At 44.8% G+C, this 17,500-nt stretch overlaps 1 protein-coding gene across 1 annotated transcript in view; it reads right to left on the bottom strand.

Moving 5' to 3' along the window:
• The window catches only part of VWA5B1 (von Willebrand factor A domain containing 5B1), an 87,298-nt gene extending 76,202 nt beyond the window's left edge, over positions 1-11,096 (bottom strand). Inside the window, exons 1-3 of the mRNA XM_082274556.1 lie at positions 10,939-11,096; positions 5,508-5,727; positions 2,833-2,963 (exon numbers count right to left, since the gene is read on the bottom strand). Coding sequence (XP_082130682.1) covers positions 2,833-2,963; positions 5,508-5,727; positions 10,939-10,999 — 412 coding nt within the window. The 5' untranslated portion in view covers positions 11,000-11,096. The remainder of the gene's footprint in view (positions 1-2,832; positions 2,964-5,507; positions 5,728-10,938) is intronic.
• Positions 11,097-17,500: the final 6,404 nt, after the last annotated feature.

Here is a 17,500-nt window from a genome sequence, read left to right as displayed (position 1 = left end):
ATATATATATATATATATAAAAATATATATATATATATACATATATATATATATATATATATATATATTTAAAAAAAAATATATATATATATACATATATATATTTTTAGCAGGCACCCTAAAGAATAAATTGGCGATCATTGCAATATATATATATATATATATATATATATATATATATATACATATATATATATATATATATGGAGAGAGAGATATAGATAGAGAAATATCTAAAAATATATATATTTAAAAAATATATATATATATATATATATATATATATATATTTTTTTTTTTTTTTTATAGCAGGCATCCTAAAGAATAAATTGATGATCATTGCAATATTTTTTATGTCACACGGTATTTGTGCAGCGGTTTTTCAAATGCTATTTTTGGGGGAAAAAAATACACTTTAATTAATTTAAAGAAAAAAACTAAACACAATATTTACCCCATTTTTATTTTTTTGTAAAATATGAAAAATTATGTTACCCCGAGTAAATAGATACCCAACGTTACGCTTTAAAACTGCGCACGCTCGTGGCATGGCAACAAACTACAGTTCTTAAAAATCTTTCTAGGGGACGCTTTGAAAATTTTTACAGGTTACCACTTTAGAGTTACAAAGGAGGTGTAGCACTAGAATCACTGCTCTCGCTCTAACGTTTGCGGCAAGACCTCATGTGTGTGGTGTGAACATTATTTACATATTCGTGCGTGACCTACGTATGTGTTCGCCTCTGTGCGCGAGCATGGAGAAATTGAGACGCTTTAAAAAAAATGTCCTTTTTTTAAATTTTTTATTTTTACATTGTCCCTTTATTTATTTATTTATTTTTTTAATCAGTTTTATTCCTATTTAAACATCCCTTGTAATACTTTGTAAAAATAAGGGATGACAGGTCCTCTTTATGGAGTTCTGGGGTCAAAAAGACCCCAAATCTCTCCTCTATCTTTTAAAAGCAAAAGATTAACAAAAAAAATATATTACTCCCAGCCTGGACCGGAAGTGATGTCATGATGTCTCTCCAGTCCGCCAAGGCCATAGAGGTGATCACAGATGATCTGTTTTTTTATTGCCTCTGTGACCAGCCGTCTGCACCATCAGATCGTTTCTCGGGCGTGTCGGTGAAAACTGTAATCCTGAGAAACACCGGCAAGGGTGGAGGCGTCCCCCTGCTTCTGAAAGCATTCCAGAGGTTAATGAAAAAGTCAACCGCCGGCTTCAAAAAGCGATACCAGGGTTATGGCTGACAGCTTAATCCATAACCATGGTAAACCACTTGAAAACCGTACCATATATATATATATGTATTGCAGTCGGCAAGTGGTTACTTTTACAAATTTTGCTGAAACTCTCCATTTTGCTCCTCTCTATCGAATTCTACCTGAAGCCCCACTGATCTCTACCCATCACTGATCTCTACCCATCACTGATCTCTATCCATCACTGATCTCTACCCATCACTGATCTCTACCCATCACTGATCTCTATCCATCACTGATCTCTATCCATCACTGATCTCCACCCATCACTGATCTCTATCCATCACTGATCTCTACCCATCACTGATCTCTACCCATCACTGATCTCTATCCATCACTGATCTCTACCCATCACTGATCTCTACCCATCACTGATCTCTACCCAACACTGATCTCTACCCATCACTGATCTCTACCCATCACTGATCTCTACCCATCACTGATCTCTACCCATCACTGATCTCTACCCAACACTGATCTCTACCCATCACTGATCTCTACCCATCACTGATCTCTATCCATCACTGATCTCCACCCATCACTGATCTCTACCCATCACTGATCTCTACCCATCACTGATCTCTACCCAATACGGATCTCTACCCATCACTGATCTCTACCCAACACTGATCTCTACCCATCACTGATCTCTATCCATCACTGATCTCTACCCATCACTGATCTCTACCCATCACTGATCTCTACCCACCACTGATCTCTACCCATCACTGACCTCTACCCATCACTGATCTCTATCCATCACTGATCTCTACCCATCACTGATCTCCACCCATCACTGATCTCTACCCACCACTGATCTCTACCCATCACTGATCTCTATCCATCACTGATCTCTACCCATCACTGATCTCTACCCATCACTGATCTCTACCCACCACTGATCTCTACCCATCACTGACCTCTACCCATCACTGATCTCTATCCATCACTGATCTCTACCCATCACTGATCTCCACCCATCACTGATCTCCACCCATCACTGATCTCTACCCATCACTGATCTCTACCCATCACTGATCTCTACCCATCACTGATCTCTATCCATCACTGATCTCTACCCATCACTGATCTCTACCCATCAATGATCTCTACCCAACACTGATCTCAACCCATCACTGATCTCTATCCATCACTGATCTCTACCCATCACTGATCTCTACCCATCACTGATCTCTATCCATCACTGATCTCTACCCATCACTGATCTCTACCCATCACTGATCTCTACCCATCACTGATCTCTATCCATCACTGATCTCTACCCATCACTGATCTCTATCCATCACTGATCTCTACCCATCACTGATCTCTACCCATCACTGATACCCATCACTGATCTCTATCCATCACTGATCTCTACCCATCACTGATCTCTACCCATCACTGATCTCTACCCATCAATGATCTCTACCCAACACTGATCTCAACCCATCACTGATCTCTATCCATCACTGATCTCTACCCATCACTGATCTCTACCCATCACTGTGTCACCTTCCTTGTATTGCCATTCCTCTGTTCTGTCCAGTTCTGGTCACTTACCTGCCAGGAGGTACGGAGCTCGGATCTCCAGGTGGAAGGTGAGTTCATACTCGATGGAGTTCACCGCTTCCGTCTCCAACAGAGTCGCCAGGCAGAGCTTCTTGGTGCCTCCGGCCAGACCGACCTCCCTCCTGTGGACAAACGCAAGAACTGAAGCCTTGATATCCCTCAAAATATCACACATGGGGCATCACTGTTGGGGCAAAGCACACCAGGAAGGCCATGCTAGGGTTTAGCGTAGCCAAAAGACATTTAGAGAGGGGTTATTGACCCTTTTTGCACTAGGCTGTGTCCGCAGCATCTCATGGGTCTGATTTCCACATTTCAATAAATAATGACCACCAGTAAGTGCTTTAAAGGTTCCCATATGGAAATATAAGAAACCCAATATTATTGGATAGTGACGCAGTGCAAACTGGGACATCCTGCAATGCTACTGCATGTTCAAGGGGACTTGCTCATAAGCCATATAGACATCTGGACATCACAGCTATAAGAGCTTTATGGACAAACCATTCAAAAACCATGGTTGTTAATATGGAGTTGCCCCCTGGCCCCCAATGGCCATTAGTATGGAGTTGCCAGATCCCTCCATGACCATTAATATGGAGTAGCCCCCCCCCTTTGTGGCCATAGCATCTTCTACTCCTCTGAGAAGATTTTCCACAAGATTTTGGGGGATGTCAGTTGGAATTTGTCCCCATTTGTGAGGTTTGGTACTGATGTTGGATAAGAAGACCTAGCTTCCTTGTTGAGCATCTTATTGGGCATCAGATAAACACCAGTTGGTGTTCCAAATAATCCCAAAGGTGTTCAGTAGGGTTGAGGTCAGGGCTCTGTGCAGGACACTTGATTTCCTCCAGATGTCACACCTATATTAGCTTGTTGGACATCCATTCTGAAATGATGGCCATTATGGAGCTGTGCCCCCCTTCCCCAAAGGCCATTAATAAGGAGTAGCCACCCCTTTGTGGCCATAACATCCTCCCTCTTCTGGGAAGGATTTTCAACAAGACTTTGTAGAGTATCTGTGGGAATTTGTGCCATTTGTGAGGTAAGGTAATGATGTTGGTTGAGAATACTTGGCTCACATGTTGGGCACAAAAGAAAAGAAAACCCAGTTGGCCTTCCAATTAATTCCAAAAGGCATCCAGTAGAGTTGAGGTCAGGACTCCGTGTAGTCTTCAGAGTTCCTCCACTAATCACACCTTAATGAGCTTGTTGGACATCCATTCCCAAACCATGGCCATTATGGGGTTGTTCCTCCCTATCTCAAAGGCCATTATTATGGAGTAGCCACTACTTTGTGGCCCTAACATTTTCAACAAGATTTTGGAGGGTATCTGTGAAAATGTGTGCCCATTTGTGAGGTCACATGTTGGGCCTCATATTGGCCATCAAAAAAAATAAACACCAGTTGGTGTTCACTTCCAATTAATCTCAAACGTGCTCAGTAGGGTTGAGTTCACGGCTCTATGCAGGACACTCACATTCCTCCCCCCATCACAACTATATGAGCTTGTTGGACATCCAATCCAAACCCATGGCCATTATGGAGATGTGACCCCCCCCCTTCCCCAAAGGCCATAAATATGGAGTAGCCAAAACATCCTCCACTCTTCCACAAGATTTTGGAGGATGTGTGTGGGAATTTGTGCCCATTTTTGAGGTCACATCGGTCACCAAAAAAAAACACCAGTTGGCATTTTAATTCACCCTACAATATTATGAAAGGTGTCTGTGCCAATTTGTCCTATCTGTGAGGTCAGGGAATGATGGGAGAGAAAACTTGGCTTACATGGTCAGCCTCACGTTGGGCGCCAAAAAAAAAGACTTAATGTGATTAGCATTCCTATTCGTCCCAAAGGCCTTCAGTAGGGTTGAAGTCAGGGCTCTACACAGGATACCTGAGTTCCTCCCCACCAAGCTGGCCAAACCATGTCTTTTATAGAGAACTTGGTTGAGAAGACCTGTCTCATTGCCATTCGTCCCAAAGGCCTTCAGTAGGGTTGAAGTCAGGGCTCTATGCAGGATACCCGAGTTCCTCCACACCAAGCTGGCCAAACCATGTCTTTTATAGAGAAGTTGGTTGAGAAGACCTGTCTCATTGCCATTCGTCCCAAAGGCCTTCAGTAGGGTTGAAGTCAGGGCTCTCCGCAGGATACCAGAGTTCCTCCACACCAAGCTGGCCAAACCATGTCTTTTATAGAGAAGTTGGTTGAGAAGACCTGTCTCATTGCCATTCGTCCCAAAGGCCTTCAGTAGGGTTGAAGTCAGGGCTCTACGCAGGATACCTGAGTTCCTCCCCACCAAGCTGGCCAAACCATGTCTTTTATAGAGAAGTTGGTTGAGAAGACCGGTCTCATTCCCATTCATCCCAAAGGTGTTCATTAGGGTTGAGGTCAGGGCTCTCTACAGGACGCTCGAGTTTCGCAACACCCAACTGGTCACACCATGTCTTTATGGTGCTAGCTTTGTACACAGGGGGACAGTCAAGGTGAAACAGAAAAGGGTCTTCACCAAGCTGTTACCACAAGGTTGGAAGAGCACAATTGTCTACAATGTCTTTGTATTATGGAGTTTTACCAGGTTCCTTCACTGGAGACACCAGAACTCCATCATACGGAAGGGAGCCACAGAACATAAACATTTAATGCATACAGAGGGATTCTTACAATCTCAGGGGGGTCACGGCGGCTAAAGTGCTGTCAGAGGTGCTTTGCGTCACTCTGGGAACACAGATGGGGGGGACCAGGACCCTGACAGCCCCGCTGGAGAGTGTGGGCAGCTCCGAGGACGTACTGATCAGCACAGACACACTCTCCTGAGACGGAACCACTCCCAGATTGGCCACAAAAATGATCCTTTCCAGGTCTTCGTCCAGCAGAATCCGTCCTGGGGAGAAAAAGGGAAAAGTAGGATTTACGCTAGCAGGACTTTTTTTCAGCGGGAACGGAGGGGCGGGGGGGGGGGTGAACGCAGTTTCGGGACTGAATGTATGTAATAGCAAGGGGTGTACTGGAGGGTCTATTGATGCTGGCTGCTGGGGAATCTATTGTCAATGGTGGTGTTAAACCCTTCCCTGCCAGTGTCATTATTACAGTAACAGTGCATATTTTTAGCACTGATTACTGTAGTAATGTCACCGGTCCCCCCCAAAAGCATGGGACCAGTGACATTAGTGACTCCGATTGCCGCCTGACACCCGCGATCGTTCCCCGCTGAGAGAGAAGAACGATCGGATGTTGTAAACACAGCTGACCGTTCTTCTCCCTGGAATGATCACCGAGCTCCTATGATCCTTCTATATAGGATCACATGTCTCTATGATCATTTCACAAGCCACGCCCCCATACAGTTAGAATCACTCCCCTAGGCTTACATTTAACCCCTTGATCACCCCTTCTGTGTTAACCCCTTCCCTGCCAGTGTCATTAGTACAGTGACAGTGCATATTTTTAGCACTGATTACTGTAGTAATGTCACTGGTCTCCCCAAAAGTGTAAAAAATGTCAGTTAGGGGTCCAATCTGTCCGCTGCAATGTCGCAGTCCCGCTAAAAAACGCAGATCGCCGCCATTACTAGCAAAAAAAAAACAAAAAAACAATAAAAATGACATAAATCTTTCTCCTAGTTTGTAGACGCCATAACTTTTGCGCAAACCAATCAAAATACGCTTATTGGGATTTTTTGTCAGAATACAAATTGGCCTAAAATGATGAAAAAATTAGATTTTACATTTTTTTAATTGGGAATGTGTTATTTTTGGGGAGGGCTGCAATATAAGCCCTACCCCGAAAATAAGCCCTAGTTTAGTGTATTAAAAATCCTAGGATGCACTTTATTAGTGTTTTAAATAATGTCCAATGTGTGTTTTTGTAATATAATACTGTGAAATACATTCCTTGCATTGCCGCTCTGCTCTCAGCTGATTCTGTCTCCTCTCATACCTTAGCTGTCCTGTCAGAGGGGGATCTCAGCCCCTCCCCTCTGCAGTGTAACACAGAAGAGCTGGGTGTTCGATTGAATTGTGGGAAATACCTTTACATCGGCACTTCCGTGACCCCCAGCTGTCAGCGGGGGAGAAGAGGGCGGCAGATCAGCTGAGCCCAGAGCAGCGATGAAGAAGGTATTTCACACTATTGTGATCAAATCTACTCTACGCTTCTGTGTAAACTGCAGAGGGGAGTGGCTGATATCCCCCTCTGAGTCTGACAGTCATGGTATGAGAGAAGAAAGACAGGAGAGAGTGGGAGATTACTGTAGCTGAGCACAGAGCAGTAATGAAGGTATTTTACACTATTGTATTACAAAAACACACACTGGACAGAGTGCTGTATTTTGGCCTAGGCCAACAAGGCCCAGGCCTAGGGCAGCACTTTGCTGGGGGGCAGCAAAAAAGCTGATGGAGCTGCACTGATATGCTGCCCTGATGGGCACTAATAGAATGCACTGATGGCCACTGATGAGGCAGGACGGATAAGCTGCACTGATAAGGCAGCACTGATGGGCACTGATATGATGCACTGGTGGCCACTGATGGGGCTGTACTGATGGCCACTGATGAGGCTGCACTGATATGCTGCACTGATGAGACTGCACTGATGGGTAGTAATGAGGCTGCACTGATGGGCACTGATGTAGCTGAACTTATAGGAACTGATGAGGCTTCACTGATGGGCACTGATAGACTGTGGTTGTGGTCTGTGGTTTACAGATGACAGGGCGGGTCATAAACAGGAAAGGGTGTGGCCTTTCCAGGATGGGGTGGGTCATATTTAAATTAGGGATGCCCAAGTTTAGTCAGGCCTAGGGCAGCACAAAACCTAAATACTCCACTGACTGGACATATATAAAACACTAATAAAGCGCATCCTAGGATTTTATATACACTAAACTAGGTTCACACGGGATTCTTGGCACGCAGAGAGGGAAGAGAGGGACAGCACATGAAAGTAAGACCTACCCCGAAAATAAGCCCTACTGTGTCTTTTGGTGCCAAAATTAATATAAGACCCGGGCTTATTTTCGGGGAAACACGGTAGCAGAAAGCAAATAATATATATTTTTTTCAGAATTGTCACTCTTTTTTACCAAAAATATATGGCAGAATACAATTTTTTATTAATTGGAAATGTTATAGAGCAGAAAGTGAAAAATATTGTTTTTTTTTTTTTTTTTTTTACAATTGTCGCTTTTTTTTTTTTTTGTTTGTTTGTTTCTTATGTAGCACCCTCTCTTCCTTTTCTGAACCCCTTTCATGCAAAACCTCAATGAAAACTATTGAAATAAAAAAATATGTAGCAGAATACAATTTGGCCTAAAGGGATGAAAAAATCTGATGTTTACATTTTTTTCTGGGAATGTTATATAGCAAAAAGTAAAAATATTTATTTTTTCAGAATTATCGCTCTTTTTTTTTTGTTTATAGCGCAAAAAATAAAAATCGCAGAGGTGATCAAATATCACCAAAAGAAATCTCTATTTGTGTTTTTTTTGCGTCGCACGACCGCACAATTGTCAGTTAAAGTAGCGCAGTGCCGAATTGCAATAAATGTCCTGGTCATTAAGGGGGGTAAATCCTTCCGGTCCCGAAGTGGTTAAAGCGTGACGTGTTCGGTATCAGTTTACTCTGCGTATTTTCCATTCACACCGGAGCATATCCTTTTCAGGTGAATTCTTTGGCGTTTTTTTTTGGCGGTTTTCAGGTGTCTTTTTGGGCGTTTTTCAAGCAGGTTTTTTTGGCATTTTTTAGCTGTTTTTTGGGCATTTTTCAGGCTTTTTTTTGTGTTTTATAGGGCATTTTTCAGACATTTGTTTGGCGTTTTTCAGGCGTTTTTGGGTGTTTTTCAGGAGTTTTTTAGGCGTTTTTTGGCATTTTTTAGGCATTTTTTTGGAGTTTTTCAGGCGTTTTTTGGGCGGTCTTTTTTGGCGTTTTGCAGTCCAGAAGTGGTTAAATAGGAGGGTTTCAAGGCTGCCGCTAATACCTGATTGGCGGAGTACCCTCCGGAATGCCAGGCTGCACTGATTTATTGTTGGAGTACCCTTTTAATGACAGGCGCCGCGGCTGAGATCGAACGTCTGACATCTGTTTCATTTTTGGCACGAAATTATTATTTTTACTTTTTCTCCCCGGATACTCGTCTGCGTCCAACCGCGGCTCGCGTGATTCAGAAAATTGAATCGGATTTTCGCGTGGTTTTTTTTGGTCTCCAGCTGTTTGTCGCGGCAGAAATTTGTGTATAATCCTCATTATCTGCCAGAGACTTCGGGGAAACAACTGGATTTCCAAGGCAACTAGAGAGCCGCGGTAATGGTTTCACGGATGCGTTTAACCCAGCGCATGTGGGGGGGGGGGGACCGAGACCTAACCCCTCCCCCGCCGTCTCCTGGTGACCAGAAAATCAGCCGAGTGATTTAATGACCCAGAAATTCTCGTATCGTCGCAACCTGCATTAATGATCTCACACCTAACATAGAGGGAAATTAGCGCAGCGATGGCGGCTTTCACCTTTCGGGGGGGGGGGGGGAATGAGGCGTGAGTGCGTTCTGTGCGTTTTCTTGTTTGAAGACGCGATACAATGTTTCCATTTATCGGAGGAGTCGCTACAAGTTGCATCCTTTTTAGGTTTTATCACCGGCGACACCTAGAGGCTACAGGAGGGTACTACGGGGAAAGGCGATGTGGACCTTACAAAAGCTTTATCATCAGGATTTATGCGGGGGGGGGGGGGGGTCATCGCTGGGCCAATGGGGGTGGGGGGTGTGACAGCTGCTGTTAGTGTGGTCAGGAGATGCTATTCTTCATCCTATCACTGATCCCTCACTACATTCTCTCCTGATTTTATTATTATGGACTGCTCAGGCCCGCAGGAAAGAGGCGGCTATATTCTGCCGAAACGCGTCGGATGTATGTGATGCTTACACCCAATGTTCCAGAAAGTCCTTCAAGGACTTCCAGGTGCTCCTCCTCCCTACACATCCAATAATTATCATTTGGCATGAATACATTCTGGGATCTCAATCCAGGAAATAGATGGTGAAGGCGGGGGGGGGGGGCTGTGTTGTTTTCAGGAAGTTATGTACCGCCCCCTGCCCGCCCCTCCCACCAGCCTTGATCTGCCTGCATTGCATAGAGCAGCACAGAGGCCCAGTGATGACTGAGTGATATTAATGATAATAAGGTATAGAATGGAAACAATGGTGGGGGTGGAGGTGGGGGAGGGGGAGTCAGAGAAATATAAGCAGATTCAATCCCAGCTTTCTTACACCAATCATTTAGGGGAAAAAAATCCCTCTATGCGGCTTCTGAACCTGAACCCTCAGAGATAACGGCACGGGGGACACGGCCCCATTGGGTGGGAGGCTGGTTGTAATTATGGGGGGTCTTGTTTTATTATGGAGGGGCTGGTTTTTTTAATGGGGGGTCTGGTTTTATTATGGGGGTCTGGCTTTATTATGGGGGTTTGGTTTTATTAATGGGGGGTCTGGTTTTTTTAATGGGGGGGTCTGGTTTTATTAATGGGGGGTCTGGCTTTATTATGGGGGGTTTGGCCTTATTATAGGGGTTTGGTTTTATTATTGGGGAGTCTTGTTTTAATATGGGGGTCTGGTTTTATTATGGGGGGTCTTGTTTTATTATTGGGGGTTTTGGTTTTATTATTGGGGGTCTGGTTTATTATGGGGGTCTGTTTTTATTATTGGAGTTTGGTTTATTATCAGGGGGTCTGGTTTTATTATTTGGGGGTTTAGTTTTCTTATGGGGGTCTCATTTTTATTATGGGGGTCTGGTTTTATTATTGGGGGTTTGGTTTTAATATGGGGGTCTGGTTTTATTATTGGGGGTTTGGTTTTAATATGGGGGTCTGGTTTAATTATGGGGGGTCTGGTTTTATTATTGGAGGGTCTGGTTTTATTATTGGGGGGTTTGGTTTTATTATTAGGGAGTCTGGTTTTATTATTGGGGATTTGGTTTATTATTGGGGGGGTCCGGTTTTATTTTTAGGGGGTCTGGTTTTATTATTGGGGGTTTGGTTTTATTATTGGGGGGTTTGGTTTTATTATTGGGGGGGTCTGTTTTTATTATTGGGACCCCGCAGTGCTCACCGTTGCCCTCTAGCAGCCTCCCACTGGACATGCTGCAATAGTCGTAGTACGATTCGTCCATCTTGGCCTTGTCTTTGATCTGGACGGTGACGATTCGTCTGCAGATGACGGCCTCAAATCCCACAACCACCGTGTGCTCATTCAGGGGGTAGACGAAGAGAGCTGGGGGAGGGGAGAAATGATTATCAGAGATCATAGAATATGTGATCCACCAATCAGAGACCCCGACATAACCATACCTATAACTGTGCACAGTACTACTTCTCCTATCCTGTATGCCGGGTGTAATTCTCAGTATCTGTCCTTATTCTGTATGTATGGACTCTGCACAGTACCACTTCCCTTGTCCTGTATGCTGGGTGTAATTCTCGGTATCTGTTCTTATTCTGTATGTATGGACTCTGCACAGTACCACTTCTCCTGTCCTGTATGCCGGGTGTAATTCTCAGTATCTGTTCTTATTCTGTATGTATGGACTCTGCACAGTACTACTTCTCCTGTCCTGTATGCCGGGTGTTATTCTCAGTATCTGTTCTTATTCTGTATGTATGGACTATACACAGTACTACTTCTCCTGTCCTGTATGCTGGGTGTAATTCTCGGTATCTGTTCTTATTCTGTATGTATGGACTCTGCACAGTACCACTTCTCCTGTCCTGTATGCCGGGTGTTATTCTCAGTATCTGTTCTTATTCTGTATGTATGGACTCTGCACAGTACTACTTCTCCTGTCCTGTATGCTGGGTGTAATTCTCGGTATCTGTCCTTATTCTGTATGTATGGACTCTGCACAGTACCACTTCTCCTGTCCTGTATGCTGGGTGTAATTCTCGGTATCTGTCCTTATTCTGTATGTATGGACTCTGCACAGTACCACTTCTCCTGTCCTGTATGTCGGGTGTAATTCTCGGTATCTGTTCTTATTCTGTATGTATGGACTCTGCACAGTACCACTTCTCCTGTCCTGTATGCCGGGTGTAATTCTCGGTATCTGTTCTTATTCTGTATGTATGGACTCTGCACAGTACCACTTCTCCTGTCCTGTATGCCGGGTGTAATTCTCAGTATCTGTTCTTATTCTGTATGTATGGACTCTGCACAGTACCACTTCTCTTGTCCTGTATGCCGGGTGTAATTCTCGGTATCTGTTCTTATTCTGTATGTATGGACTCTGCACAGTACTACTTCTCTTGTCCTGTATACCGGGTGTAATTCTCAGTATCTGTTCTTATTCTGTATGTATGGACTCTGCACAGTACCACTTCTCCTGTCCTGTATGCCGGGTGTAATTCTCAGTATCTGTTCTTATTCTGTATGTATGGACTATACACAGTACTACTTCTCCTGTCCTGTATGCCGGGTGTAATTCTCAGTATCTGTTCTTATTCTGTATGTATGGACTCTGCACAGTACCACTTCTCCTGTCCTGTATGCTGGGTGTAATTCTCAGTATTTGTTCTTATTCTGTATGTATGGACTCTGCACAGTACCACTTCTCCTGTCCTGTATGCCGGGTGTAATTCTCAGTATCTGTTCTTATTCTGTATGTATGGACTCTGCACAGTTCCACTTCTCCTGTCCTGTATGCTGGGTGTAATTCTCAGTATCTGTTCTTATTCTGTATGTATGGACTCTGCACAGTACTACTTCTCCTGTCCTGTATGCAGGGTGTAATTCTCGGTATCTGTTCTTATTCTGTATGTATGGACTCTGCACAGTACTACTTCTCCTGTCCTGTATGCAGGTGTAATTCTCGGTATCTGTTCTTATTCTGTATGTATGGACTCTGCACAGTACTACTTCTCCTGTCCTGTATGCCGGGTGTAATTCTCAGTATCTGTTCTTATTATGTATGTATGGACTCTGCACAGTACCACTTCTCCTGTCCTGTATGCCGGGTGTAATTCTCGGTATCTGTTCTTATTCTGTATGTATGGACTCTGCACAGTACCACTTCTCCTGTCCTGTATGCCGGGTGTAATTCTCGGTATCTGTTCTTATTCTGTATGTATGGACTCTGCACAGTACCACTTCTCCTGTCCTGTATGGCTGGGTGTAATTCTCAGTATCTGTTCTTATTCTGTATGTATGGACTCTGCACAGTACCACTTCTCCTGTCCTGTATGCTGGGTGTAATTCTCGGTATCTGTTCTTATTCTGTATGTATGAACTCTGCACAGTACCACTTCTCTTAGGACAATGTCTGCAGTGGGTGGGTGCAATGCATGCTGGGACTTACCTTCCACGGATTGGCTGTCGGGGTTGTGTAGGTCAGTGATGCGGTCATCCCCAGGGCGTAGCCGCTGACACAGGCGCTGATCTCGGAGGCGGTGAGGGCATCGGGGCCCCGGTGAAGCGGTTCATCAGTCCCGGCATCCTGTTAATATACACACGTGAGACATACCTGGGGGGTCCCCGGGGGGCAAATCACATGGGGGGTCCCCTGGGGAGCGGATCACATGGGGGGTCCCTGGGGAGCGGATCACATGGGGGGAGGGGGACTTCAGGTGCACATATGGATTGTAATGCAATTATCGGGCCGACGCTGACATGTGACAGACGCCCCCCAGGAGAATACTACCCTCCCCATTTAACCACTTGCTGACCAGGCCTTTAAGTTTAAAAATTAATATTTTTTGTTAGAAAATGACTCAGAAACCCCAATTATTAAGTTTTTTACCAGAGACCCTAGAGAATAAAATGGCGGGCGTTGCAATATTTTATGTCCACACGGTATTTGCGCAGCGGTCTTTCAAACAGATAAAATACGCTTTATTTATAAAAGTTGGAGGCCCCTCCAACAAAGCAAGGATGACACAGGCACACGGCTGTTACCCCCCCTAGCCTAGATAACCCTGATATTTAGGGACAATGTCCTCCTTACATTGGGAGGGGGAGGGGGAGGGGCAGGGCCGCCTTCAATATTGATTGGACCCTGGGCCAACATTTTCTTGGGCCCTCCTGCACTTATCAACTATTTGCAGGCAGTGCTGGCTAAAGAGGCAGCTGCTTTGGGCCCCACAACAATGAATGGGCCCGGGGCAGCTTCCCCTTTTGCCCTGTGTTAAAGACAGCCCTTGGGAGGGGATATTATGTACATACTCCCAGAGTACGCCCTTCTATACAGCTGACTTTGGGTTACATATACGAGATCAACCAATGAGGTGATACTTTGTGGACTGCAAAGCTCCTCCATCAGCTAATAGAGTGTTCTACAGGAGAGGGGGAAACTCTGTATCCCATTGCAACCTATGAAACTCATGGTATAAAGGACCCCTTCCTACTCGGCTGTCCCCTTTTCTATGTCCCCCATTCATTTGTTTGGTGGGGTATTTGGTGTGGTGAGACCGCCTTGGTCCCCAATTTCATCTGAAGAATTTTGATACAGCCGTCCACTGAGACAGTCAACAATGCTAAGGCTCATTCACACCTGGGCGTTTTTGTTTCAGGGGTTTTCTCAGGCGTTTTTTTCAGGGTGTTTTTATGGGCGTTTTTAGATTGACTAGAGACAATGGAACACGCCTGTATCTGCCCAAAAAGAGCTCATGTACTTTTTTGAGCGTTGGGTGTTTTGCTTCAGGCGTTAAACGCTCAGATGTGAACAGGGGCCATTTAAATGAATGGGGTTTTTCTTGTTGGGCGTTTTGGAAACATTTCTTTTGAGCGTTTTTGGAGCTGAAACGCCCAGGTGTGAATGGAGCCTAAGAGGTTTTCCTCCCACAAAATGGGTCTTGAAGAAGCTACACTTACAGCGAAACACGTCAACCTCATCTGTGATCAGTGAGGAGCTCTGGTACAGGACATGTGTCCCCTGGTATGGTGGAATTCTGGGTATAGGGGATTACTGTACATGCTTCATTGGTTGCCAGAAGTTTTTTTATTTGTCCTAGTTGTTCAGTCTTTGATGTCACTTTGTAATGTAATCCTCTTCTACTATGAGAATTCATTCATAAAATACTTTTTTTATATTTTTACAGGAATGAAAGAGTCCGGTCTCATGCTAATACCCATATATATATAATCTTGTATTATATCTGTAAATCAATAATGGAAATTTTATGTAATAGTATACCCAAGCTCTTATAGTACCAATATAATCCCCCTTGCCCCCCACCCTGGCTCCTCCCTTTTTTTCTCCCTTCCCCTTCCCCGCCCCCTTTTTACCTTTCTTTCCTTTTTTTCTTTTCCCTTCCTCTCCCCCCCCCTTTTTTCCCTCCCGTCCTTTTTCTCTCCCATCCTTTTTTCCCTCCCTTTCCCTTTATTTACCATTTTTCACTTTTTCCATTGCTTCCCCCCCCCCCCCATATTTCCCTTTTTTACATCCCTTCCCCTCCCTACCCCCTTTTTTCCCTCCCTTTCCCTTTACTTACCATTTTTCCCTTTTTCCATTGCTTTCCCCCCCCCCCATATTTCCCTTTTTACATCCCTTCCCCTCCCTACCCCCTTTTTTCCCTCCCTTTCCTTACCATTTTTCCCTTTTTCCATTGCTTCCCCTCCCCCCCCCATATTCCTTTTTGTTTCCCTTTTTTACCTCCCTTCCCTTCCCTATCCCCTTTTTTCCTTTCCTTCCCTCCTTTTCCCCTTCTTTCCCTTTTTCCCTCCATTCCCATTCCCCCCCCCCTTTCCTTTTTTTTTTTTTTTTGGGGGGGAGGGTTGTTGACACATAATGTTCATACATCTTGGGGGGGGGGGGGTGGGGTGCAGTTTGGCCTCCAGAAAACCTTGTCCCAGCACTGCTGGCCACCAAGACGCTCCTGGACTCTTGTAAAATTTCTGGACCCCTGGAGAAGGCGGGGACTTTAAACCCTTTTGTGGGACAAGTTTATGGGCAGTGAGCCAAAGTTTTGTTTTTTCTGTAAGAGCGATGGCTGTTTTGTTTATTTCATGCTGAAAATAAATAAAAACTGTTTGTTTTTACAAAGATGGTTGCCTAGTGATCCCGACCTCCAAACTTCACAGGTCCTATGAAGACTCCCTGGACACTTCCCCTTTTTTCCCTCTTTTCCTTTCTTTCCTTTTTCCCTCCCTCCCCTTTCTTTTTTTCCCCTTCTCCCCTCCCCCCCTCTTTATTCCCCCCCTCCCTCTCCCCCCCTTTTCCCCTTCTTTCCCTTTATTCCCTTCCTTCCCCCCCTTTTCCTCTTCTTTCCCTTCCTTCCCCCCTTTTCCCCTTCTTGCCCTTTATTCCCTTCCTTCCCCCCCTTTTCCCCTTCTTTCCCTTCCTTCCCCCCTTTTCCCCTTCTTTCCCTGTATTCCCTCCCCCCCCCCCCTTTCCCCTTTCTTTCCCTTCCTTCCCCCCTTTCCCCTTCTTTCCCTTTATTCCCTTCCTTCCCCCCCTTGCCCTTTTCCCTTCCTTCCCCCCCTTTCCCCTTCTTTCCCTTTATTCCCTTCCTTCCCCCCTTTTCCCCCTTCTCTTCCCTTCCTTCCCCCCCTTTTCCCCTTCTTTCCCTTTATTTCCTTACTCCCCCCCTTCCCCCCTTTTCTTTCACTTTTTCCCTCCCCTTTTTCCTTTTTTCCCTTTTTTCCTTCTTCCTTTTTTCCTTTTTTCCTTCCCTTCCCCCTCCCCCTTTTCCCCTTTTCTTTACCTTTTTCCCTTTCCGTCCTTTTTTCCTTCTTCCCCCCCCCCTTTTTCCCTTTATTTCCTTCCCCCCCCCTCTTTTTTCCATTAATTCCCCTCCCCTTCCCCTTTCCCCCCTCCCCCCACCCTTTTTCCTTTCTTTCACTTTTTCTCCCCCTTTTCCCCTTCCCCCCCCTTTTTTCCCTTCTTTCCCTCCCTTCTCCCCCCCCCCCATTTTTTTTCTGTTACTTCCGCTTTTTTCCCTTGCTCCCCTCCCCTTTTTCTCTTTTTTTCTCTTTTTTCTCCCTGCACAACTCCTGGACAGCGGAGGTAAGACAATGATAATGGAGTCTGTCCATCTGATTCCCATCCTTTGGAATATTCGCAGTTCACTTTAAATGAGGGGAAGTAATTGAAAGAAGAAAATGGTGCAAATCAAATGATTTTTTTTTTTTTTTGTTCTTTTCTTTCTCAGATCTCCGAGGAGAAATGAACATTTGTGACAATGTCTGCACAGAACGCTCCCAATTATAATCATTCTGTTACAATGAAGAAGAATCGATTCCAAGTCGATTCGCACACAGCGAGTCTCAGCCAATCAGAGCTACAGATCGGCTACATTGTGTCAGCGTGCCGAAGATTTATTATTCATTGTCAATGAAGAGCGGTGAGAAAAAGACTCCAGACAATGGCAGGATGTCAATATATCTTCTAGCGGCCAAATAAAAGACATAAATGATCCCAAAAAATCTGTCAGAGAAGGGAGGAATGGAAAGAACTGCTTCCCAGACACTGCAGGGAGACGTGAGATGTGATCAGCGGCCTGAGGATGGGGGCCCCCTTCCTGCTATGGGGCCCCAGTGGGAGACACTTCCAGAGAGGTCTCCGCTTTCATTCTGGAATTCACTTTTATAGAAGAGAAGAGGAAATTCCCCATTGTACTGGGAGAAGAGGTGACAAACAGAGAAATGAAACTTTTTTTGCCCCAATATGTTTGCAAGCATGTTC

The sequence above is a fragment of the Pelophylax lessonae genome (assembly GCF_965119305.1).
Source record: "Pelophylax lessonae genome assembly, chromosome: 12".
Taxonomy (NCBI): Eukaryota; Metazoa; Chordata; class Amphibia; order Anura; family Ranidae; genus Pelophylax; species Pelophylax lessonae.
This window is presented reverse-complemented; position numbering and strand designations above follow the sequence as displayed.